The following is a 25167-nucleotide window of genomic DNA, read 5'->3' as shown; positions in this document are numbered from 1 at the left end:
AACTATGATTAGTCACCCAGACTGAGAATAATTTAAATTAAGGAAATTATTAGTTATCAGACACGTAATATTTCTTGTGTAATGAGGTTTTCTGCTGAATTTAAAATCATAGCTCACTCACACCTTTAATCAATCAGCAGTAAAGTGACCACACATGACCTTCTCCTAGATCGCCTTTGGTAGTTATTTTGCTCATTTGGCCCTTTGGTCCATTACTTACTCTATTAAACGATCTTACTATCATTTTAAAGAAGAAAACATAATTTCTTGATTCAGCACAAACTTGCTACAGCTAAAATAACATTACAAACTCCTTTTTACCACATCTAATTTTCTACACCTACCCGATGAGAGCAATCACTGAGATTAAAACAATTGAGTGATTTAAAAATATTTATATATTCAATTTCTTTACACAAAATTGTATGCAGCTCTAAGTGAAAATGTATCAAAATATATTTATTTCATACAAACGTGCTTACCTTGTGTTTCTGCGTCCACCGGGTGCCTTTTCACACTGAAAATGACTTTAACACCTAAAATGATCTTGGCGTCAAAATCCTTCCTAATGGGGACCAGGAAGTGGGTGGTACCCAACCATATTTGGAATATGTGTGTGTGAAGAGACGGGTGCACTACCAGTCAGAAATAAAAGGGGGAGCTCCTGAGCACACCGCATACACTCACACACTGACTGCTAAACATGTTTTCTGGGCCAAGTAAAAAAACCACACAGGCAACATCAGAATAGCTCCTGCATACATTTTAAAAGGGTTTCCCGTATGGGGACGTGATTTTTTTGTCCCCATAACGCAACACGTCCCCATGAGGTGACTGTGTAAACACTCTTCTGTCCCCATAATGTGATGAATACCAGAACACACACACACACACACACACACACACACACACACACACACACACACGATGTTAGATTTGCTTCTAAAAGCTTTTTTTCAACCTTTTAAAATATTTTTTAAATATATATTTTTAAATATATTTCAAAAATTATTATTTAATAAATATATTTTAAGAATGCTATTTAATAAATATTTTTTAAAATGTAATATTTAATAAATATTTTTTTTTAATTATTTAATAAATACATTTAAAAAATATTATTTAATAAATACATTTAAAAAATATTATGAGATAAATTTCTTTTTAAATTATTATTAAATGAATATATATTTTTTCAAATTATTATTAATTTTTTGATTACACTGGTGTTCTCAGTTTTAAATTTTGGATTTTGATGGCATTCCTTTTTTTAATTTTTTTTACATTAATTAATGATTAATCAATTGACTTTTTTTATTTTTATCATTTAATTTTTGGGGGTTTTATTGTTTTTTTCATTAAAAAAAAGTTGATTTAAATAATGACTTAAATTTTAAAAAGTAAAACTAGGTTTTTTATTATTTACCTAAATTTTATCTTCATGGTTTAAATTTTTTGAAAACTATTGTGCTTGTATTTTTTTTTTTTTTTTTTTAATTTTAGACTTTTTAAAAAGTTTTTTCATCATGCTTAAAGCAGCCCTTAGTTCCAATAATTTATTTAAGTTTTCCTTTTTAAATTTCATAAACTTCTTTATTTCCTGTTTAGGCTTGTTGTCTGGTTATATTGTTCGTCTCAGCTCTGGTTATTCTCTAACGTGAATCCCTCGCCGTCCTCTCCAGGTGAGCGGCCGTACCAGTGTCAAACCTGCGAGCGGACCTTCACCCTGAAGCACAGCCTCGTCCGCCACCAAAGGATCCACCTGAAGCCCCGCGGAGCCGACGGAGCCTCAGCAGGGAACGACGACGCTGCCAGCGAGGACGGAGACTCGTGCACCCCGACGCCGACCTCCACCTGCCCGCCTTCTGAGAACGAGAGCGAGTGCGGGAGCGGTGCCGCGGGGGCCAAGGAGCTGGAGGAGGAGGAGGAGGAGGATGCGAAAGGAGACGCAGAGGAGGCAGAATCAGCAACAGTGGAGGGAGGAAATCCTGATGAACCAACAGCATCTGCTGCTTCTGAGGAGAAACCTGAACTGTCGCCGGTTGATGACTCAGCTCCTAAACAAGAAGCTTCTGAATCAAAGACGGCGACAGTCGGCGAATCCTCAACCAGCAACCTGAACTCTGACTCAAACATCTCCAAAGACCCCTCGTCCTCTTCCTCCACCTCCGTGCCTGAGGAGTCAGCGACAGCTGCCCCCGCCGAAGGCTTCATCCAGGGGCTGCTGGAGATCCACGCCAAGCCCCCTCTGGAGCACATCCTGCCCAACGGAGAGCCTCCTCTGGTGGGGGCAGACTGAGGGAAGCTCCCCTGACTTTCACCGCAGTGCCATACGATGGAAAGACGCTACACCATCGATGATGATGCAAAAACCAGCGCGGAAACTTTTTGATAGAAAGAGGAAACCCTCGTTTTCTTGAAGTGCCTTACTACTAGTCCTACTTCTATGAGATGTTTTTTGCTATATCTTTATCTGCATTATTACGGAGGATGGATCTAATTTTTATAGCTTTTTATGATGACATGAATTGCATTGCTATTTTTTGTGCGGGGAATCTATATTTCAGCAATAAAAAGAATAAAGTTATGATTTAATAATGTCCTAGGATTTGTTTGAGAATTGATGATCAACTAAAGAGACGCAGGAAGACGAAGACTCGAGTGAACTGAATCTGCGCTCGTTTTTCTGTATTTAAATCAAATCTGAGACTGAATTCGTTGGAATTCAAGAGCGAAAGAGTCAGGATGGAGAACTGTACGCTTTCATCCGACAGTCACATCAGCTTTGATATTTTTGTGATGAATTGGCTGCCAAAGTGTTCGGTCGGCCCCGGTTTCACCAGCAAAAGGATGATTTTCCTCTGAGTGTCGTCTCGATCGGTGTGACAAAGGAAGCTTTTTGTAACTGGAATTAAAAACACAAAGACGTCGTCCTTTCGGCTCGCTTCCGCAACAATCTTTGTCTCTCGACTGGCTCGGAAAACACACAAAACATTCACGAACTTTTCACAAAGTCAGATCTACGTGTGTGTACGGTGTGTGTGTGTGTGTGTGTATGTGTGTGTGTGTGTGTGTGTGTGTGAGGAAAAGGACTCTCAGATAAAGTGTTGATCAGTTTGTGTTTTTCTTTTTTAAACCCATCACACTATTGATCCCTCGAAGCCACCCTGTGAGTGTGTGTTAATAATTTCTCATTCATAATCATTCTCAGTTGATTCCATGTGTGTACAGAGAATTGAACATGTGGCACGTGATGTTAGAGTATTTCTTTTTTTGCCTGTGTGCGATCATCAGTGAATTATAGGTGTAGGGAGGGGAATTCTTGTGTTTATGTGTTTTTTTTTTATTACTGAACAAATCAAAAATTCTCTGTATGTGTGCAATTGTGTGCGACTTCCACCTGTCTCTCACCATCGCCCCCTAGTGTTCACGTCAGGTTTATTACAGGGCCTCTGGCGTGCTGACGTATTCGCCGCTAACACGTGATCCAGGTTCAGTTTACCTCAACTTCTGCTTTTAACTGCAACCATTAAAAACCACATGAGCAGCTCTGTCGGCAACCCTTTAAATCCTGTGTCTTCCTAAACGGGGCTAGCGAGGCTAATTCCTGGCTAGCCTGGGCAAAATCAGAGCTAGCCAGGGCTAACATATCAACGTTTCACAAACAGAGCTAACCAGTGCTGACCTAGCATAGGGCAACAAGGCTTCAAACACAAAAAAATAGCACTTACCATCTTATCTTTAACAATATCTGTTAAAATGGCTAAAACAAGCTAGCTTTGGTTGTGAATAGCCTGTTTTGTTTCATTAATACACAAACAACCAAGTGCTAACTCCCCAGACCAAGTTAGCAATCTCTTTCTTTGATCACAGGTTGGTCAGTTAGCCCCAGCTAGCTTTTAATATTAGCTTTAGCTCCCTGAAATAGGCCAGACATGGCTAACACTGGCTGAAAGCGCATATGAGTGAATGAACTAGCAAAACCAGACAAGTTAGCAATGCTAATGGCTGTATGTAAACCGTTGCGGTCCAGCTAGGTTGTTCTCGCTAAATGCTAAAGCATGACTCAGCAATTTGTGTGAAATTTTCAGACTAAAAGCCTTCTCGTTGACGCCTGAGAAGAAGCTAGTTTTGTAAAATTGCTAATGTAGTGGCTAACGACTTGTATGTTGACATACAGATCTTAGCTAAAACGCAGAGCGAAACAGAAGTAACGCAGATCAAGTTGAAGTCCGGTATTGTGATTTGTTTTAACGGTTAGCTCTGGCTAGCTTTAACAAAAAGCCTGAGCTACACACATTACAGTCCTTATGCGAACACCAGCTATTAACACATGCTAGCTAACTAAACCTAACCATCATTAGCTCTGGCTAGCTCTGACTTTAACGTACTGCAGAGTAAAAATGCAAAGCTAATAGCAGGTCAAGCTAGCCTCCTTCCAGTATTATTATGGTATCTTGAGTTAGCTCTGGATGCTTCTATTAGCCCTGTTGTTGCCAGCATTATTTTCAGGATGTTACTAAACTCTTTGTTGATTCTCAAAGACAAGAATTTGGCGGTTAAGACAATCAGTTGTAATCTTTAATAAAAATAAAAAAAAATACGGAAAAACGTTTCCCTTAATTTGAATCTTAGTGTCGTTTCCAGAAGGAGCTAAGTGACGGGTTGAAGAATGGATGAATTGATGAATAAATGGACGAAAAATTCAATGGGTGGATGAGGGGGCGAGTTAAAGGTATTACCCTTCTGCACAAACAAACAAACAAACAAACACAAGTTAAAGGGCTATTCCGCCTCCTCATACCAACCAAACCGGACATTTCCACGACTGTAATGGGCGGTGAAGTGCGTATGTGTATTTTCTTTTTGGTGTGAAGTTGAATATAGCTAATTTTTCCTCTTTGTACATTTTCGTCTCTTTATTTTTTATTTTAAATCAAGCAACCTCAAAACGAATCAAACCTCAGCGGCTCATAACGGAACTGTAAGGCAACGACGGTCAGTCATCAAGTCTGTCAAAGAAAAGCGATTTAATATTGAACAACCACAACTGGACTGACTGTCTGGCTGACTGGACGCTGCTGTGAACTGGCACTAACATTTTTCCAAAACTACTACTACTACTTCTACTACTAGTACTACTACTACGGTGGAATATCGCAACACAATCAAGTGAGAAAGAGGGAGAGTTTCTCTAAAATTTCAGATTCTGTATTTTGTTTTTCTTTTTAACAACATATCAGATTTTAGAAATAAACACAAGGTGCTGTTTGATTATCAAATTTAAAGGTCTGAGATCATTCAAGTCTTTGGTGCTCGGCAAGAAAATGTTTGAATTTTAGAGTTAAACATCAGTTCCCCCACATTTAACGAGTCACTGTGGGTCTAATTGAAACTTTGAAGAAGCAACGTTAATTCAAAACCTAAAACTTTCGACCAGAAGTAAACAAAACATTTCTTCTATGTATTTAATTCCTTGAAATCAACATTTTTTTGGATACGAGTATTGGCAGTTGGTCAACTTGCTCATCATCTTTGTAAGATAAAATTACTGTAGCTTCAGGTCCGATAAATATTTTGTTTCGCGGATGTTTTTGTGGGTTTGTTTACATTAGCTACATATTTTAAAGAGTACCTTTACCATGCTACTGTGGCACCAAATAAACAAACTACTCCATTCCTACAAACTCTTAAGTTGATATAAAGTTAATCTCTTCTGTTCCTTCAAAATCTTGCCTTGCTACGTTTGTCTTTGGCTAGCGCCTTGCTCTCGTCAAAGTTCAACAGAGAGCTAGCGCTTAAGCGGAAAATAAGCTTAAGTATGTATATTTTTCTTCTTTAAAAGGTACATAAATGTAAGAGTTGAAATAAACACAACCCGTTTTTCCAGTTGGTCATTTTGGTTGCAAAGTAACATCCGTTAGCTTGTTAGCTAACGTAACTATAGGTTGGTTGTGGCTTCTAAATTTCGCCTGTTAAGAAATAGAGTGTCCCAAAAAACTTTGACTGAACTCTTGAACATTAACCAGTGCAGTTTTTGAGAATTCACGCTTCATCAATTTAAGACTGGTTATTTTGCTAGGTTAGTAACTTCCGTTAGCATGTCCGCTAACGTGAGAATGAGTTTGGAGTAGCTTTGCCTTTGCGTCCCATTAATTCCTGACTCAATGATTTCCTTTCTTCTCAGAAACCTAGGAAATGGTGTCAACTTTATGAAACTGTTTAAACATTAATCAAATAGTTATTTGTTAGCATCTCAAGTTAGCATCTTTCTTTTTGGCTCTTTCAAAGTAAACACGAAGAAATGTTTTGCTTCTGGTCAACTGCCCAAATTTTAATCCAAATTATCTGTCGTATTCTTTTCAAGGTTAAGTTTAGCTTTGTCCATTTTTTTTCCATAAATCAAAAAACGCAGATTCTAAATTTTGAATTTGTTGAAATTAAGAGTTAGCAAGTTTTGTTTTTTTTGATATTCCACACATATGAAGAAACTCTCTTTCTATTTCCTTACTGTTAAATGTTTTGTTAGCTCTGTCTGTACATGCCTCTCTGTCGGGAATGTGCGTTGATGTTCTTTATGTGTGTGTGTGAGTGTGTGTGTTTGCACGGCCATATGAATACTGGACTTCCATTGGAATGCACATGGACTGTTTTTAAATGTATTTATTTGGAGCCCAGGTGTGTGTTGGTGTGTGTTTGGGTGCGAGTTAGTGTCTACGATGACTTGAGAAGAAGCCATGTATTAAAAATATCACAATTATGCTGCAGAACTGTTTTGAGGAACTGATGGTTTGTGTTGTGGACTAACCGGCTTGCCGTAGGCCGGGGTGTGAAACGGACTAGCAATAAGAATCCCTCTGAATCCAAAAAGCTTTATGTGGATCTCCTGTATATGAGTTGAGAACAGATTGTCTGGGTGTCTTGGTTCTGTTGTTTATTTTTAGTTTGGCTGACAAATGATTTTTGATGTGTTTATTTTTTTCTTTATGACATATAAATGCGTATAAAACTGTGAAAATTCATTGTGTTCAGTTTAAGGGTGAGTTTAGGTTAGTTTTTTTTTTTTGCATGTTAATCTAATTTGTTCAATTATGGATGATTTCTCCTTTCTCCATCTCCTCTCGCTCTACACATACATATAAATATATATATAAATATAAAAGTTTATATAATCTCGCTCTCAGGGTCTTTCACAAATCCATTATCCGAAATGCTTCATGTTTTTTTTTCCTGAGTTGCTACTCGTTCTTTCTGATTATTTTGTCTTTTTTTAAATAATGATTCAGAACTGTCAATCACTACATTTAGCACTTGACTGTGAACTCGTCATCCCCTAACAGATGAAAGATGTCGTTCAGTTTTTGGTGTTTTAAAGCCGAAATATCTCGACATCTTTGCACCGTTCCCCCTCTCTTTCTCTCAGCCTTCTTTCTGTTCCCTGTTTTAGTTAAACCCGGTTTAACTCTCAGTCAGAGGTCAAAGGGAACGTCACAGAGGAGATTTAAAACCTCCTCAAACACAAACACACAAATGCTGGACCTCAATCAGAAAGCATTAACTCTTCCTCCTCCTCCTCCTCTTCCTTCTGCTGTTAGTCCAACGTGACAGTGTTTCACAAAGTCAAGAGATGTAAACCTGTTCTGTATTCAACCCAATAAGAGAAAGCAATAAAGATTATATCAAGGAAAGCTGTGTGAATCAAATGCTCTCTGTGTGGTTTCGTCTTTTTTGTCGCATTAGTTAGATTTATGGCACAAAGAAATTGTTATAAGAAATAAAATTAGGAAGATATGTGTTGAAAAGAGAGTGGTGACTATTCAGGAAATGTCCAAGAAAAGAGAAAATAATCTTTAAAATCACCTGAAAAAGCATAAAAACATCTACAAAAAGACCAAGTGAATTATTTCAGTGGTTAGTCATTTTCCATAATAAAGAAAAGAGGGTAATGTCTTGTGGATTACATTTAAGTGCAGGATCAAAAACCTTTAATCACCTGTAAATAGCATTACATTTATAAAAAAAAAAAAAAAAAAAAAGATCAAACTCGTCACAAAAATCAATGAAAAATTCCTTTCTAAAAAGGAAAAAAAATCCAGATGGAGAAAAAATTATTTGTCCCAAATAAATGGCTAAAACTCTTGTAAAAAATTTAAGATAAAATGTTAATAAAGGTGCCAAAGTTTTACTCAAATTACACCTCAAAGGCAATAAATGAACATTAAAAGGACCAAACCTAAGTGACAAAATAAACTTAAAAAAAAAGAAAAAAAAAGAGTAAAATCTTGTAATTTGAAATAGTCTTTTTTATAATAAATCTGCAGCTCTGTGCCTGCATTTTTTGTAATATCACCCTAGTCTCGTTTAATCCAGATTACCCCCACAAAATAAATAAATAAATAAATAAATTAAATAAAATGAAATGAAATAAAATAAAATAAATAAATAATTAAAATAAAAAATTCTCTATAGTCTCCTAAACCTGAACAAGATTTCGACTGTTGAAATTTCCAAGAAAAAGGCAAAATAATCACTTTTTAAAATCACAAAAAAAGACAAAAAATATCTATAAAAAGACAAAACTATGGTCAGGAATTAGATAAAGAATTATGATGTTAAAGTTGTTAGTTATCTGTCCCAAAATTAAAGAAGAAAAAAAGGGAAAGTCTTGTAGAAGACATTTTAAGTGTAGTATCAAAACCAGGCAACAAAGTTATACTTCAACACCTGTGAATAGCACAACAGGTTTTTTTTTTTTAGGACCAAACTAGTCATACAATCAAAAAAAGTCCTTTCTAAAAAGAAAAAAATCCAGATAAAGAAAAATGTATTTGTCCTAAAATAAAGGGTTAAAACTCTTGTAAAAATTTAAAATATGTTAAAGACTTACACTTAAAAGGCAAGAAATAAACATTTCAAAAGGGCCAAAATTAATGACTAACTTAAAAAAAAACGAGTAAGATCTTGAAATTGAAAATAAAGTCTTTGTCTAAAAAAATCTATTAAAAAAAATGAAACAATGGAAAAAATGCCTGAGAAAGGTATATCTCTTCTTGCCTCATGTAAGAACGTGTTGACTCTGAATCCCCGTAACTTTACCATAAACAGCAACCAATACAAACAACCTGTTTAAGTTTAATATGAATTTTACATTTCACACAACCAGCCAGAAAAAACATGTCAATTTTTTTATTAGCTGTACATAAAATGATTTAAAATGTACACACACTTTACATTTACATGGTTAATATTTAAAAATCATTTCATCATGATTCTAATTTTTTTTAATTCATAACTTTTAGTACGTTTAGTTCATATTTACAAAATGAAAGAAAAGATTTGCTGTTGTATTTATTGAATAAATATTACAGTCCGTGTGGTCCAGTCTGGGAGTCTCTGAGAGTTTTGGTGATGATGGATCAGACTGTGGAGGGTTTCATGAGAGCCTGATCTCCAAACAGCTGCTTGAAGTGAACCACGTGCTCCTCACAGTGCTCACCTGAACACAGACAGGATAAAAAACATGTAAACCTGCGTAACTCAACAACAACAACAGACCTAACTTCTACCAGCTGATCACTGAGGCAGGAGAAAACTAAAACTGAAATTCAAAGATTTTTGACAGCCGTTTGTTTTCTCTCACCAGGGTTGAAGCTGGGACTTCCTCTCAGCCGCTGGTTTCTCTGCTGGAACGACCTGAACACTGTGTAGAACAACATCTGGTCTTCAGTCTGCCGTGCCGCGTCCAGAAACTTCCGGGCCGACACGTTGTCATGGCCGCCTGAGGGAAACCCACAAACGATGAGTTAGGCACACCCCCCTTTGCTTTTATGGTGTTAAAACTTATTCTGACGTACCGACACTGCGGATGAATCGGAGCGCGCCCAGAACCTGCTGCTTCGACAGCAGAACCTCGACGATCTCATCGTTAGCCGTAGAGAGACGCTACAAACACACAAATGAAAGTAGTAAGAGTACAATTCAGCACATAAGTGTTTCTTTTAAAGGGTGTTTTCATACCTTTAGCATATCCAGAGAAAGCTGATGAGCAGGAGGATACGTGCTCTCCAACGACAGCAACAAACAGGCCTGAACACAAAACGCACAATTAGAAACATAATCATTAAAAAGACGACACATCGACCTTTTTTTGCAAAACATTTGGTTCAAATCTGCAGAATAATTATTTTTTGAGCACAAAAAGTTCCTAATTGTTTAATTAATAAAGGTTTTAGTGAAGTGGTTGAACTGACCAGGGGTTTGGAGTCACTGAGGACGTGATACTGTAGGAACTGGTGCAGCATGTAGAAGAGGTTGTGCTGAACCAGCGTCTTGATCACCAGCTCGTACAGATAATGCTGAAAGACACAAACACAAAAAATACCCAGAATTCATCACTTCTTTATTGAACATTTATTTGAAATTGAGTTATACTTAGTTGATGAGTTTTTGAGCTGTTAAATAAAATGTTTATAAGCGTTTAATGTGAAAAATCAAAGATCTTCGTCCGAGCAAAGAGGCCTCACTCTGACGGGTTTTACCTGTACGGTAATCTGAAACTGGTTCAGAGAGCGGATGTACTCCATCAGCACAGCGATGATGAATTTATGAGACACTCCCTGCAGAAGAAAAAAGTCACTTTTTCCATAAGGAAAAAAAATGTTTGCACTACATATTTTGTCCACAGGGGGCGCCAAAATCCATGCAAGCTGTTTAAGTTAAACCAAACGTTTGCTCATGTCTTAACCCACCTTCCTCTCTGTGAAATTGGACAGCACGTGTGTGTACATGTCCGATTGGTCGATAACCGCCTGAGTTCTCACCGGTCGCTTTGTTGCCGCACTGCCCCGACTCGGACCAGACTCCATCGCCTGAAAACACAAAATCCAAACGTCAAATTAAAACTGACACGTTTGACATCTGTGGAGCTGTGTTGTTTGGAGCGAGTTCACTCACTGCGGTGTACGTCTGCTCCGCCTCCAGGTACTCTTTGTACACCTGGTTGAGTTTGTCGAACACAGTCGCCACCACAGGGAGACTTCCTTTCTCTCCACCTTCGAGAACTGAAACAGAAACATGAAATTCAGCCAGTTTCAAACAAACTTTTTTCTGACTCATCGTCACACACCCACATCAGACAGAAACGTACTCTGAGAGCACACAGACAGGATGACCATCTTGCAGTCTCTTCGTCGTAACAGGAAGTCCATCAGTTTGCCTTTATCCTGCAGCAGGTTGACGGTCGGAGGCAGTTTCACCTGTAGATACCATAAATAACCTAAAAGAGGCACACAGAGGAAAAGACAGAGAGAGACTTTAAAGTTTCAGATTCAAGGAAATAATAACAAGAAGACTTGAAGTTAGTGAGAATTCTAACTCAGAAATCTGAGACTAAAGGCAAAATTCAGGCTTTTTCCCCCTCAGAAAAGGACTTAAATTTTCCAATTATCTTCTAGTTTTAACCAAAATCAGAAAGAGTCAGTTTCAGAGATTTGTCAGAAGTGAGAAAAAAGCAGAATTCTGTTTTTTAATTTTAGAGAAACTGTCACAGATGAACTCACAGTGATTGTTGTAGAATTTGTACGCCAGCTCAGTGTCACATAATCAGCTTTCATTATAGTTTAAACTACCAGTAAATAACTTCAGTTCACAGGAAGTGTTGAATTTGGCTCAAAAGTGCAATCATCAAAGCCAAATTAAAGGTCCATCTCTCATACAAAACATCTGTAGGTTTTGACCTGGCGCCCTCTGCTGGTTAGTCATAAAAGGCCATATTAGAGGATTTACGGTAAATACGTTTGAATGTTTTTCTCACCTTCACTTGCGCTGATGATGATGTCTGGCTGGAAAACACTCCAGGAGGAAGAGTCTGAGGTGATAGTTAAAGATCAGTGTGACAAAATGTTTAAATGGGGCCAGAAACAGGAAGCTAATTTTCTGTAAGATACCGTAAAACTTGTAATATATGGGAAAGGATACAGAGCTGACATGGAACAGGAGGCTGAGAGGGGACAACAGCAGGACCTGAAATAAAAATGATAAAAAGCAGGTTAAAAGTAACCTAAACACTGTTGTTCATGTGATGGTGTGTGTGTGTGTGTGTACCTGACAGGGGAATCCTGTAGGGGTGTATGGAGCGAGCAGGGAGCACAGGCTGGTGTGTGTTGACGGCACAGTCTGGATCCTTCAGCTTGATGTCAAAAATCAGAGACGTCTGACAAACACAAGATGAAACAGAAGAACTTCAAAACTGTTTTTATGCATCTGAGTGAACTCAACAAACACACACACACACACACACACACACACACACACACACACACACACTCACACACTCACACACAAAAACAACAAACCAGAGGCTCAAACCTGTGTGCTCTGATGATGAACCACCACCAGGTTGTCGACGATGTTCAGAGCAAACTTCCCCGTCGTGTTCAGCTTCAGCACGTGACTCTTCTTGCACGCGCCCTCCCTGACAAACACACACACAAACATATATACATGAACAAAAACACACACACAAACATTTGGCTGCTGGAAGCGTGTGTGTGTGTGTGTGTATGCATACCTTGGTAAGTGATACAGCACCACCTCTGCGCTGGGACTGTTGGCTGTTCTCGAGTGATGCTTCAGATACATGACGAACAGCTGACCGTAACTACACAAACAGAGAGACACAAACATGATCTGACGGAAAACCCTGCTGTGGGAAAATAACTCTGAGACATAGAAATAAAGAGAAACAAAAAAAAGTGTGTTATGCATAATTCATGTTCAGGGTCCAAAAACCAGCACCCCAGAACTAGCATAAATAAGTATGGTCAATACATTATATCTTATTTATTAGGGCTGGAACAATATGCCGTTCTTGCAATCTGACTCTATTATGATTTTTGGGGTGCCGATTCGATTAAAATTGTGGTTCTTTGTTTTTTACGATTTTTGCTATTTTTAGTTTGCTTCTTTAAAAAAGTTAAAATGATGATGATAATATCTACAGACTATATCAGGAGCCATATTTCCCCATAAAATGCACATTGTATGAGTCAGAGAGAAACATTTCACCCTCTGCTGGAGAAAAGTGGTAACTTTTTTCCAATCCATTTTATAAACAAAGGCTAAAATGAAGAATTTGAAGAAAAAAACAAAAATTTTGACGAAGAATCACAATTCTTATATTGTCAAACAAAAAATCCAGATATATGGTATTATTTATCATAGCAGCGGTCAGAGCTCTAGGACATCTTACATGGTGGCCATCGCGATGTCCCTCTCCGACAGGCTGAGTTTGGCCGGTTTAGGGACGACAGGCAGCTCAATCTCAAACTTTGACATCTTAGACATGGTCCCATTCTGGACAAATAAAGGCATGAGGAGAAGGAAATTAAAAGAAGCAACATAACAACTCTCTTCGCATCAGAAGTGCAAAGAAATTTTGAATAAGGCTCAGCGTGTGCTCACTCTGAAGGCAAAGGGCTGCAGGATGTTCCCCTGCACGGTGGTGGAGAGCAGGATGACGGCGGTCTCTGGACAGTACTGGTACCAGTTCACGTTGATGCTCTGACTCTTAAGTAGCTTCAGGCTGCGTTTGTCTGGAAACACCTGAGGAGAAATCACATGACTCTCTGTGATGTTTTAGAATAGAATAGAAAAGAATAGAAAAGACAATACTTTATTTTTCCAGAGGGGAAATTCAGGAGGAGTCACAGCAACAATCAAGAAAACTAAAGTAAGAAAGTGTATAGAAAGTGCAAAAAGGTCCATCAGAAAATAGATGATGACAGCTTGTCCATCATCCTCCAGTCAGCCAGCCTCCACCTCCACAGGGTCCAGGACTGAGCTTCTTCAGCAGTCTGTTCAGTCTCTGTCTCCTGGATCCTGTCTGCTCACAGCAGGTGAAGTTCTTCCAATGTGGGGTTGGTGTCCAGTATTAGCTTATTTAGACATGTCTGTGACTAGCATGATGCTACTCTACCTTCTGGTATTCCCTTCGTTGCTGGCTAGCTTGCGCATCTTATTGGAGATAGATCTTATGTTCCCAATAACGATGGATGGAAGGACAGGTCCATGTCGTCACTTCTTAGCTCACACCTGAGAACCAGCACGTCGTCCTCACCTCCTTCTCCTCACCTTGTGGGAAACATCGGGCCTTGCACCACTTAGCATTGACAAGCTACAGGCTGCTAACAGCTGATTTCACATGTAAAGAATGAGCCCATGGTTACATGTAGGATCTCCAGACAAATACAGGAGCAAAAATGGAAAACATACCAGCCATACGAAGTAATGATCCACTCGAAATGCAAAAATGACAAAAAAGACAGGAAAATTCCTCCATCACCATTTTGTTTTGACCTACCTGATAGAACTCGATTCCTTGATCAGTGATGAAGACTATCTCGTTCCAGTTGGTCCAACAGAAACCCAAAACATTAGCGTTTTTTGTCTGCAGGATCAAAAACCAAACACACTTTAGTTTTAGACATTCAAAGCAACATTAGACAGTCAAGACACCAGCTGGAAAAACCAGGAGAGATCTCTGAACTGATAAAACAGAAGGTGATGTAGCGTACCTTGCATTCCTGGGTGAACTCTGTGTGTGGATAGTCAGGGATGAAGTTGATAAAATCCTAAAGAACAAACAAGGAGAGGTTTCAGAGCTGCACAGGTGAAAATGTAAACAGACATTACTGCGGCTCCATCACTGCACATTTTAGATAGTTGTCCTCACATCATCCTTTTTTTGACTGCAGAATCAGACTCACCACAGATTTTAAAGTTCTCTGAACAGCCAAAATCTTATTTCCGATGGAGAACTTGATACACTTCACTTCTCCTTTATCGTCCATTCTGTGGAGGTAAAAAAAATAAAGCATAATCATTATACTGTATGTGTTTATTACTGTCACCTTTAAGACCTACAACTAAATTATACCATGTCAGAGTGACAACATGTCATCAGCCTCTTAAATACTTGCTGTTCTTGAGATACCTGAAGGCAACACTGCTCTTGTCATCTGGGCCCTTCACCACCACCCCTGTGGCTCCACCTGAACGCACCGCAAATACCTGCAGCAACAAAACATGACATTAGAGAACAACATCAGAAACAAAGGAGGAGAAATGCTGTTACAGGGGCACAGCTGTTAGCAAAGAGGTTAAACTTCATGTCTTCATATCATACCAGTTTGATAGCAGCAAGGTTGAGTTAGAAGTATTCCCAATCAGATATGTGATGAGAGTGGGCTTCAAAGTCCACCATAAGCAACAAATGGGTGACGTCACGGAGACTGCGACCGTGTTGTAAACAGACTATGCTCTCTGTAGGGCCCTCTGTATCTATAATTTACTGGTATATAAGGCTCCTACAGCCCCAAAAGGAAACAATATAACCTAAATTAATGTCTTGTGCACATAATATATTGAAAAAATAAAAAATAAAATAAACTTCAGGGGCTTCAGTTGCCTTTAACTTAAGTTAATTGATTTAACTTTCAGGTCTAGCTGTTTATTTTGACCAAGTTTTGTATCAGTCCACCGAGGAAGTATGGTATAGCACGTTGAGTTGCACAGTAGACTGTATGGGTTATCTTTTAAGTAACAAGGTTACATTATGTTCAAGTGTTGGCAATTTAATTCATTTTAAATAACAGTTAGCCAGACCGATGCTAACTAATATCTACCTTACCTGCTTATTAGCTTCATCGAAAAAGACGTTGTTGACGCTGGAGGCATGTTCAAACTGAACCGGGTTCTCACACAGTTCTAGATAGTGTTCCTCACTCATCCTCACATTAAACTTTATCACTTTATTTCTGTTTTAACCCCAGTTCAGTGAATCCTGTCAGATACAGCGGAGAACCAGGAAGCTGGCAGAAACATCAGCGAAGCACGCCCCGCCCTACTCCGCCTCTGATTGGTTTAGAGTCCTCGTCTGTTTGGCTGTGATTGGTTGGAGTTGAGCGATGAACCAATCAATCTGGAAGCGGATTGTATGGCTTGTTTGGGTTTCAGAATAAGAGCGGGAAACGTTTAGTGTGACTTCTCCTTCGGCCGTTTTAAAATTACTTTTTTCAAATTTAAAATTAGAAATGTTTTAATTGTTTAGGGCATTAAAAATTCTGAATTATTCGTTTAATTTTACACAAATTTCGACTGGAAAAAAAGACCAACTGAGACTTCATAATGTACAATTGGTGTTGAGCTGTTTAGTCAGCTTCCGTATTGCTCAAAACAGAACTAAATTTTTAAAAATGTAGCCCCTTTAATTTGAATAATATAGTTGCATTAACATGATATTTATGTTGTAGATAAAAGGGTAGCGTTTCAACACTTACTTATTTAATTCAGCCAGTGTCCGTGATTTTCACTTTTCCTTTTTTCCAACAACAACTTTTATTGTGAAGGTGGAGGTCGGAAGTAGTAATGTTTTTGCTGATGGATCATGTGACAGTATGACAGTCATGTGTTATAGATTACAGTGATTATCACTTCTCTTTTTTACATTTTTACCATTACATTTTCTGAAAAGTAACAGTAAATAAAAAGGCAAAAAAAAACAACCTTCACCTTTTATTTTCACCACAATTAATGAGAATACATTCATGATAAAATCATGTAAGGCAGCTACACTGACAGATACCTTCAATTTAAAACATGCCAAGTTACCTACCAGAGTTACAAAATTAATATTCCTTATTACTGCAAGCATTCAAATGTTTCTATCTTCTACATCATGCTGTTATACCTCTTGTTTTAAGTATTTCTCTGATGATAACAAAATTATGACCCTCTGCTTTAGCCTTCACACACTGGCTGCTGTTACATCTCATACCCCCTCCACTCTCTGAGCTCAGAAACTGAAAAGCAAACACAAAAAACAGGAACAAAGGAACAAAGAAATAAGTAATAACAAAGAAAAAAAACTTAAACTTTTTCAATTTCTTTGGTGGTTTCCTTTCAAATATCACTTTTGGGTAATTCATCCTTTCAGATTAAGAGTCTAAAAAAGAAAGTTAGTTCCATAGTTTATTGGGGGTTTTTTTGGAAGTTAGGCCCTGTGTCTATTCAAGAAGGGTTTTTTGCACTTGTGACACCTATTTTATATTCAAACCAGTGCTGTATAGCATTTTTATTGTTCGAAGTGCAATCCTTTCAATCGTCAATGTTACTTAATGACCAGCAGACCAATCAAAATCTAGAAGAGGTGTGGCTTTTAACATAAACTATTTCAGCAACGAAAATGGAGGTCCATTCAGGATTTGAGCAGCTGCTGATACTGGGACATGAGTTGTACAAGTTTTTATGCTTCTTTTGAGAGATGTTATTGATTGAAAGCATATTTGTTGCACACCTTAAAACGGGTGTAGTTTTTTCATACATGAAGTTTCAAGTTCCATTATTCAATAAATATTTGCTTAAGTCTTTTAAAACAAGTATTCTGTTGTAATTGTTTATATTAAAAAACACATTTTTACTGTAAATGCACATCAATTATCAGTCTCTAGAATTGATAATATCAGTTTTGGCCCTTGGAAACTGGTTGATAAAAATGTCTGAAACTAAAGTCCTGGGTGCTGCCAGTGAAAAAAAGTCTTTAAAGTCCCTCAGAGAGACTTAAACTGTCAGTTGATGAAACCTAATGTGTTAGCTGATCCCTTTAAATTTTTGTCAAACAGATGAAAACACATGGCATATTTGCTCTTTTGTCTACTCTCATGCTTTACTAGAGCTACAGAATAAAAAAGTAAAACAGTATTTTTTGTTTTTTGATTTCTACCAGCACCATCTCATCATAAAAAGAAAAAAATGTTGCCCTCATTTAAGTTTGCCTGAACCTTCAGCCATCTTCACAAACTCTCAGCTGAGATTTCCATAAATCTCTTAGAGTTTGAGCGAAGGTGGAGTACTTCTTTTTATCGTATTCTTTGAGCACCAGGATGAAGGAGGACCACTTTGAGGTCATGATACTTAAAAACAAAAACAAGCGAGAATCAGAAAGAGGATGTTTCTCTCCGCAGGAGGATCTGAGACATGGTCTCAGCTTCAGAAACCTGTCGTCGCCTCTCAGCAGCACAGAACGCTCCGACTTCAACATCCAACATGGTGAAACTCCTCCCTCCTTCAGCCAGGAGGGGGCGCTCCGTCCTGCCAGTGTAGAGGAGGCAGTAGATGGAGAGGAGTGGGGGTGGGAGGGTTGGAGCGGGAGGAGGCATCGGGAGCCTCCTCCGTTCATCTCCTTTTTTTTTTTGCGTTTTCAACACGGCGGGATCGTGAAGAGAGAGCGAGCTGGGCGAGGCGTTAATCATCAGAGTCAGGTTGTTTCGGAGGACCGTCGTTCTCACAGAAAACGGGGAAGGTTTTCTTTCCTCGCTTCTGTATGTGGTCCTCGTTTCGCTTCTCCAACGCCACAATCTGTGAGACACCAAAGAGAACATGAAGTTTAATGTTTTGATCATGAAAGAGGCTGCAGTTACATCCTTAATCAATAAAAATACATCCTGTACAATTCATACTTTAGTCCCTGAAAGCTTGTATTATAACTCTGAGTGTCCGACGGCATTACAGAAGGATTCCTACAAAGAGACAGAGCTTTTTCACACCACAAAAATATGTTGCATTGCTCTCATTAGAGGCAATCAAGACCGTTTAAGACGAGCAACCTCCTGTGTTCTGCTAGGTGAAACTTGTGTTATTTTACAGAGGAGTTTGGTGGCTTTGAGGAGAACCACATAACAGCTGTTTCGGGTTAAAAGAAGCTCTCCCCTTGTAGTGATCTGTTCTGTAATGTTGTCCACATTTAGAATAATAATTAGAGTCTCTTTGTAGAAAATTAGAGGTGTGAAAAATATCAATACTTAAAATACTCATAACAATACTTTGACCTGTGATACAATATTGATATTTCAACTCTTAATATCGATATGTTTGTTGAAATAAAAATTCATATTTCAAGTGAGTTGGAAGCACAATAGGTCCACTCTTCCATTGCAGTAGATGGCACCAAAGAGCTACTCTGCTGTATGTTGCCCATAAACTGTATAATAAATATAAACCCAAAGTATATTCAAAGTATTTTATTCCTAAACTTGATGATTTGGGTTTCGATGCCATAAACATCAATGTTTTCTCTTTTTTCTTGGGTCAGTTTGTTTAAAATCATTGCAAATTTAATTTTTACAGTGTAGTAGACTGAAAAATAATAATCATAATCATGTTTTGTGCAATGTTAGATTTCTTAAAAATAACAATGGTTACACAAAGTGATATTTTTCAGTTTCACCAACTGACCATGTCTTTAACCCAATATTTTTTGTGCAACATTAGTTTAATGTCACAGTAGTTTCAGTGAAAAACTTGATTTACTTGATGTTTTCAATTTAAGTGTATATATGAAAAACTGCATCTTACTTTCATTATTTTAACCACAATGAAATAGAAAAGCTGTTTTCAATCAAATAGTTGAATATGTGTAGAGTATCGCAATATAACATAACATTGTGATACCCAAGCATTGTGAGGTTCTTGCCAATACTTACGCCATTGAAAAAACATAAATCTCTAAAATTGTTCTATTTCTGTGGAAGATTTTGTTTGAACCTTAAAAGAACGTCTCTTTTTGTGATTTTGGAAACATGGTTTAAAAACAGCCTCATCTTGTAACGAGTTAGGACGCTAAATAAGAACAAAACATAAGTTTCAGATCCTGTAGTGAAAACTGTGCTGATACAAACAACCCGTAGGTCACGGCTTTGTATTTTGACTCTTCAAAGCAGAGGTTTAACTTGGTACCAGGGTCAGTTTATTTCCGTACACACAGGTCATGAGAGTGTGTTACCTCAGCCATGAACTCAGCCTCGTCCTCAGAGCCGATGGGGATGTTCAGGCCGCTCACGGCGTTGAAAAGCTCATAGACGCTCATCGCCTCGCTCACTCCTCTCTTCTGGAAGAACTGCAACACAAACATAAATACGTGTGCTGTCAGGCAATTGAAAAAATTAATCTAATTAATTACAGGATTTGTAATTAATTAATCACATTTTAATCTCATATCTGCTTAAGGTCCCCAAGTAAAGAATTTGAATTCTAGGATATTACAACATTTTAGAGCATGAAAAATCAAATGAAAACACAAAGAAGAGAAAATTTGTAAATCCACATTTTTTTCAACTGGTCAATTTCAAAACATCCATGTTCGCTGCCATTGACGTCTAGAGATGTTAATTCGATTTCACCCGTTTACTTGGTCAATAGAAGTAAATTGTGTTTTTCAGCGGGGGTGACGGGACGGCTCGTAAACTACTATGGGTGAGAGTGGTGCGCTCTTTGGATGAGAGCTCAGCATGGATATGAGGAGAAGATGTGAGATGACAGAGACATAGCGAGACGCTGCAAGTTAGAAAAGTTCAGGCAGCTCACGCTCCGACTGAGGATGTGTCATCATGGAGAAGATCAAAGGATGGAGCGCCTGAGACAAACGCGATCTAAAAAAGTATGATTTGTCTGTTTTTTGGATCGAAAATAGGAAGAGAGACATAAAAGAAGAGAGTCCACTCTTCTTAGGTAGTTTTGGAAATGGCTGGCAGCCAACGAGTCAATCGCATTAATTTTTATAACGCCATTAATTTGCGGTGACAACACTAATAAACATATGATAATGCAAAGGTGTTTGTAAATCAGTCAACTTATATGAACAGCCATTTAAAAGCCCCACTTAATGTAATGTTTATCTTTAAGAAAAGCAGAATCTAAAAGGGAGGGTGCAGACAGACGCAGAGGTGGAAAACCCTCAGAATAAGCCGAGCAGGAGACTTTTCAGACTCTTACAAGTAGACAAACCAAGGTGAAGATTTAATTTAAAGATTGAATATCTAAATCAAACCAGAGGCAGATGAAAGAAATGAGCCAGAGTTCATTAAAACAGAACTCTGGTTTGTAACTCTTACCGTGGAAACGTTCTTGCAGTCTCTGAACAGGAACTCCAGACCGTGAGGGTGGGTGGGCTCAACGGACTGACTGACATCTATCAACCACACCTACAACAAAACCCAGAAAAACATTACAACAACAGCGTGTGGGCGTCTGATTTTCAGGCAAACAGAACAAAAGCTTAAAAAAGAAAGAGAGGAGGAGGAAAGTGAGAGAGAAGATGAGAGGTAGGAGGATGGAAAAGGACAGGAGAGAGGAGGCAGAAAACACACAGTCGTACCTTTCCTTCGTGCCACAGCATGTTGTATTCACTGAAATCAGCATGAACCAAGTTACACTCCTGGTACAGGAGCTGCATCAGCTGCAAACAAAGGAACCAAATTCATCACAGCACTCATAAAAAAAACAAAATATCAAACATCTTGTCTGATAGAAAGATCTGGAACTCACATGTAGAACCTGGTAGAAGGCGTTCTTCATGTCCTCTGAGTTCAGCTTGACGTCTTTCAGTTTGGGAGCAGGAACGTGATCTTTACCGATGAACGTCAACACCAGGATGTGTTTCCTCAACAGCACCACCTCTGGACAGGGGATCCCCGCCTTCTTCATCCTGTACACACACACAACACCCTGCTGTAATCCTCAGAATCATCCTTTAAAGAGAAAAGGGGGAGAAAAGCTCGAGCAGCTTTGGTTTATGAAGGTTTCAGGTCTGATTACCTGGCCAGGTTGTGCATCTCCTTCTCAGCCCACAGCCTGATGATTTTACGTGGGTTCAGTTTGCTGAAGCGGTCTTTAAAGCGGTAGTCGTCTTTGATGTAGCGGTCTCTGTTCTTAAACTCGTTGAGTGTTGTTTTAAAAACCTTCAGGACCACCTCTTCAGGAACCGGCTGCTCCTCCAGACTAACGTACACACACAGATAAGATGTAACAGGTGTTTTCAGCTTCAAAACACGTTAAAAGATAAAAACAGGAGCAACTTTTGAGACTTTTTGCACCTCCACCCACCTTCCTCCGTTAGCGTGGAACACCACAGACTCTTTCCCGGTGCTGATGCAGCCGTTAATGTTCTCCAACACGCCGGCGTTCACCAGCTTGTACATGAGCAGACGGGTGCGAGGGTCCACAGCTTGTTCCTGAAGAGAAAGAGTTGAGTTTAAAGTTGCTTCCTGAGTGTGTCTGACCTTTAAAGTGACTTCTCTGTGCACGTACCGCGGTGGAGTGCTCCTTCTTCTCGTGCAGCTTGGCGCTGCGTCTCTGCTCGCTGTAGCAGTGCTGCTTCAGAGAGTTGAACACCTGGTTGGATAACTTCAGGTCCATGCTCAAGCCGTCACCGACGTGCACTTCTGGGGCAAACTGGAGGAATATTTTGACAGATCATTAACATCTGGTGGATTATTTTTGTTCCATAGTTTTGTAGGTGAAACAGAGTCTTACGTTGTCCATTCGTGCTGTATTCTTTCGGCCACACACCACCTCGTCATGTTTGGTGGTGATGTTCTTGCCTTTTCCGGTGAAGCCTCTCCTGGGTGTTGAGTGTGGCTTTTCTGTTTGGACAAATACGCACACAAGACAAGAGATTCAGGAATTATGACTTCACACCAACCCTGAAACACATTCTTGGTCATTCTCTAAATTAATTTAACTCGAGAGCTCAATAACTTTATTACCAGCTCTGTAGGGGTCGTGTTTTGTGTCCTGCCAGTCCACCTCATCCTCAGAGCTGTCGCTGTCTTCATAAGGATGGACCATACGGTAGTTCTCAAAGGAGACGGACACTGGACACAAACAAAGACATTCTCAGTGTGTAAAACATGTTTTAATCTCCTGAACCTTGTGTGTTATTGACGTCCCACTGCTTCTACCTTTGCTGTCACCATTGAATTTCTTCTCCTCACGACGCAGCTGATCGTCAAACTCACGATCAAACTGCATCTGCAGCATCTGGGCGAGCATCAGGTCGCTGGTTGTGTCACAGATCTCATCTGACAGCAGATCAGCTGCTGGACTGAAACACAAACACAAAGACTCATAACAGGCTCCCAAATTCAATGAAACAGTGACTCAGGGAGCAAAGGGTGCCAAGAACAGATTTCAGATTGTTGTGTGGATTGCTGTTGTTGTTGTTCTTGAACCACAAACAGAAATCAAACTGAAATAGACTTTCCTAAACACAGACAGAGATTCAGACTGGTAAGAACGTACTCAGTGAGTGTCGGGAACTCGTTGTTCTCATCGTCCAGCTGTTTGGCCAACTGTTCGCTCATCACGTCAGCCAGAGAGCAGGCCGGAGCCGCTGGGGCCACAGAACCCCACGGACTCTGAAAACAAAGTAAAAACCTTATTAGAGAACTTAAAAAATCACCTGTAAGCTCATGTAACAAGTAAATTTACCCCAAAATGAACATTTTATAAAATCTCACATGTTCAGTGATCTGTAAATAGACGTTAGGGTTGGCTAACCCACCTTTCAGATATTTCATTTGGTATACATAATGAATTTTCCACCTTTGGGAATATAACTCGATAAGTATTCAGTTACACTATGCAAACATAAAAGTGGACAATGTTTACTTAATCATTACTGGACAGTTTATGACCCACCAAAGGCTGATATGGAGGCATTTGAACCTTGAGCTGTCATATAAACCCAAAAATGACATTAATAAAACGCAGAGTTGGAAAAAGTTATGACAAGGACAAGTTCAGGCATGTTTCTATTTGGCCACGCCCACTCTGACATCAGCTGGCACTGAATTTTGACCACGCCCTTAAAATATAAAGATGGGATTAGATGGAAATCACGTCATCTTCCTTCATGTTTGATGGGTTTTGACCTTTGATATTATTACTCATTGCTCAGGATATCGTTAAGATTAAAGACAGGTATAATCATAAAGAGATCAGCGACTGAGTCAGCCATAAAAAGAATAAATACAGCCGGAATTATTATTAAAAGCCCGTTTCACCATTAGGTCATTATTTCAAAAGCTGTTCTTTATGGGAGCACAAAAATTTTATGTGGTCTCACATAAATTCCCACAACACCCACCAAAATATCTATATTCATGGCACACAGACAGCTGCGGAGTGAAGTCAACCGTCCGCTCTCAGTGAACTCTCTTCAGCCTTTTAAGGAGTGGACAGTCACTGAGGCCATGTTCGATAACAACAGGAGCTTACACTAACAGGCTAATGCTAATCACCCGATTCATCGTTGAGACACTTAAAAAAAAAGACGAAACAGAATAAAGAAACAAAATAAATGAGCTTCTTACCTTTGGTGTTTGTGCTGCGACGCCTGTTTGATCCATCTTTGTGTCAGCGATTAATCGATTCTTTCCTTAGAGAGTGAATGGTGGCTAGCCAATGAGCTAATGTTAGCACGAACAGAGGGCAGATTTGGCGACGAAAATGGGTCTAAAAACAAAGCCCCGCGATGTGACAAGGACAGAAAACGTTTGTTTGAACTTTAGGTGATAGAAAAAAGGCAGGTAAAAGGCAGTAACGATAGTTTTTCAAAGTAACTAGGAGGTTAGAAGGAGGTAGAGATGCTTTCAGTGAGGTGTTTCTCAGCTGAGTGAAGTAAACCCAGAAAGAACCGGAACTACGTCACGAGGCAAGAATCCTGTGATACCCCTTCAAAGTTAAAGCCTCTCGCTTTTTGCTTTTTCGTTTCTACTTGGAATAGAATAGAATAGAATAGAATAGAATAGAATAGAATAGAATAGAATAGAATAGAATAGAAGGAAAAATAGAATATGAAAAACTAATTTTATATACCAATAACTCGTCCACCAAAAAAAAAAAAAAAAAAAAAAATCAAATAAAACACTCATATCAACATATGACGGGGAAAAAATCTAGGTTTTATAACCAAACCTTAAGACCTGTAGATTATCGAGAAACAAAACAATCAAGCTAAATTCTTCTGGTTTGCCTGTGTACGCGTACGCGTACCCAACACTGTATGCGCGCGCACAACCTACAATCTGTCCAGGTTGACTTGTGAACGCGCATGCCCGTCAGCTGCTGTCACACAGGCAGGAGCGTTCAGGTGAATAAAGCGAACCAGCACTGGATCGAAATAAACCGGAAACCACCACCTTCAAAGTAAGAGTTTATAATTTCTAAGTGTCAAATGTTCTCCATGTGTAACAGATTTTTGGGACCAATGATAAATTATTGACCAATCTCAGCTATTTTTCTATTGAGTTCGTCAAAAAATATTAAGTACAA

The 25167-nt window shown here is 38.8% G+C and overlaps 3 protein-coding genes across 8 annotated transcripts in view; 1 reads left to right on the top strand and 2 right to left on the bottom strand.

The window, feature by feature from the left end:
- rreb1a (ras responsive element binding protein 1a) overlaps positions 1–7679 on the top strand; it is an 86845-nt gene extending 79166 nt beyond the window's left edge. For all 6 annotated transcript variants that reach the window (XM_074693107.1, XM_074693106.1, XM_074693105.1 and 3 more), the window contains one exon: positions 1683–7679. In XM_074693107.1, coding sequence (XP_074549208.1) covers positions 1683–2299 — 617 coding nt within the window. In that variant the 3' untranslated portion in view covers positions 2300–7679. The remainder of the gene's footprint in view (positions 1–1682) is intronic.
- A 1503-nt stretch (positions 7680–9182) lies between these two features.
- rmc1 (regulator of MON1-CCZ1) lies at positions 9183–15905 on the bottom strand. The gene is made up of 21 exons (XM_074693425.1): positions 15689–15905; positions 14993–15069; positions 14766–14850; positions 14574–14630; positions 14360–14446; positions 13462–13602; positions 13250–13353; positions 12569–12658; positions 12367–12472; positions 12103–12211; positions 11977–12021; positions 11813–11866; positions 11147–11275; positions 10954–11060; positions 10749–10868; positions 10539–10616; positions 10251–10355; positions 10018–10086; positions 9855–9942; positions 9641–9778; positions 9183–9496 (listed from the first exon to the last, which is right to left on the bottom strand). The coding sequence occupies exons 1-21, from the start codon at positions 15785–15787 to the stop codon at positions 9417–9419; spliced, it is 1968 nt and encodes a 655-aa protein (XP_074549526.1). The 5' UTR covers positions 15788–15905; the 3' UTR covers positions 9183–9416.
- A 1244-nt stretch (positions 15906–17149) lies between these two features.
- Positions 17150–24541, bottom strand: riok3 (RIO kinase 3 (yeast)). The gene is made up of 13 exons (XM_074693952.1): positions 24207–24541; positions 23134–23249; positions 22794–22936; positions 22599–22706; positions 22366–22475; positions 22141–22284; positions 21937–22064; positions 21649–21831; positions 21379–21538; positions 21209–21289; positions 20946–21035; positions 19838–19951; positions 17150–18414 (listed from the first exon to the last, which is right to left on the bottom strand). Exons 1-13 carry the CDS (start codon positions 24240–24242, stop codon positions 18301–18303), a joined length of 1527 nt encoding a protein of 508 aa, XP_074550053.1. The 5' UTR covers positions 24243–24541; the 3' UTR covers positions 17150–18300.
- Between the last annotated feature and the right edge of the window lie 626 nt (positions 24542–25167).

This window comes from Halichoeres trimaculatus, unplaced genomic scaffold (genome assembly GCF_033239565.1).
Source record: "Halichoeres trimaculatus isolate MK-OKI-2021-1 unplaced genomic scaffold, fHalTri1.1 fHalTri1_scaffold_18, whole genome shotgun sequence".
NCBI lineage: Eukaryota > Metazoa > Chordata > Actinopteri > Labriformes > Labridae > Halichoeres > Halichoeres trimaculatus.
This window is presented reverse-complemented; position numbering and strand designations above follow the sequence as displayed.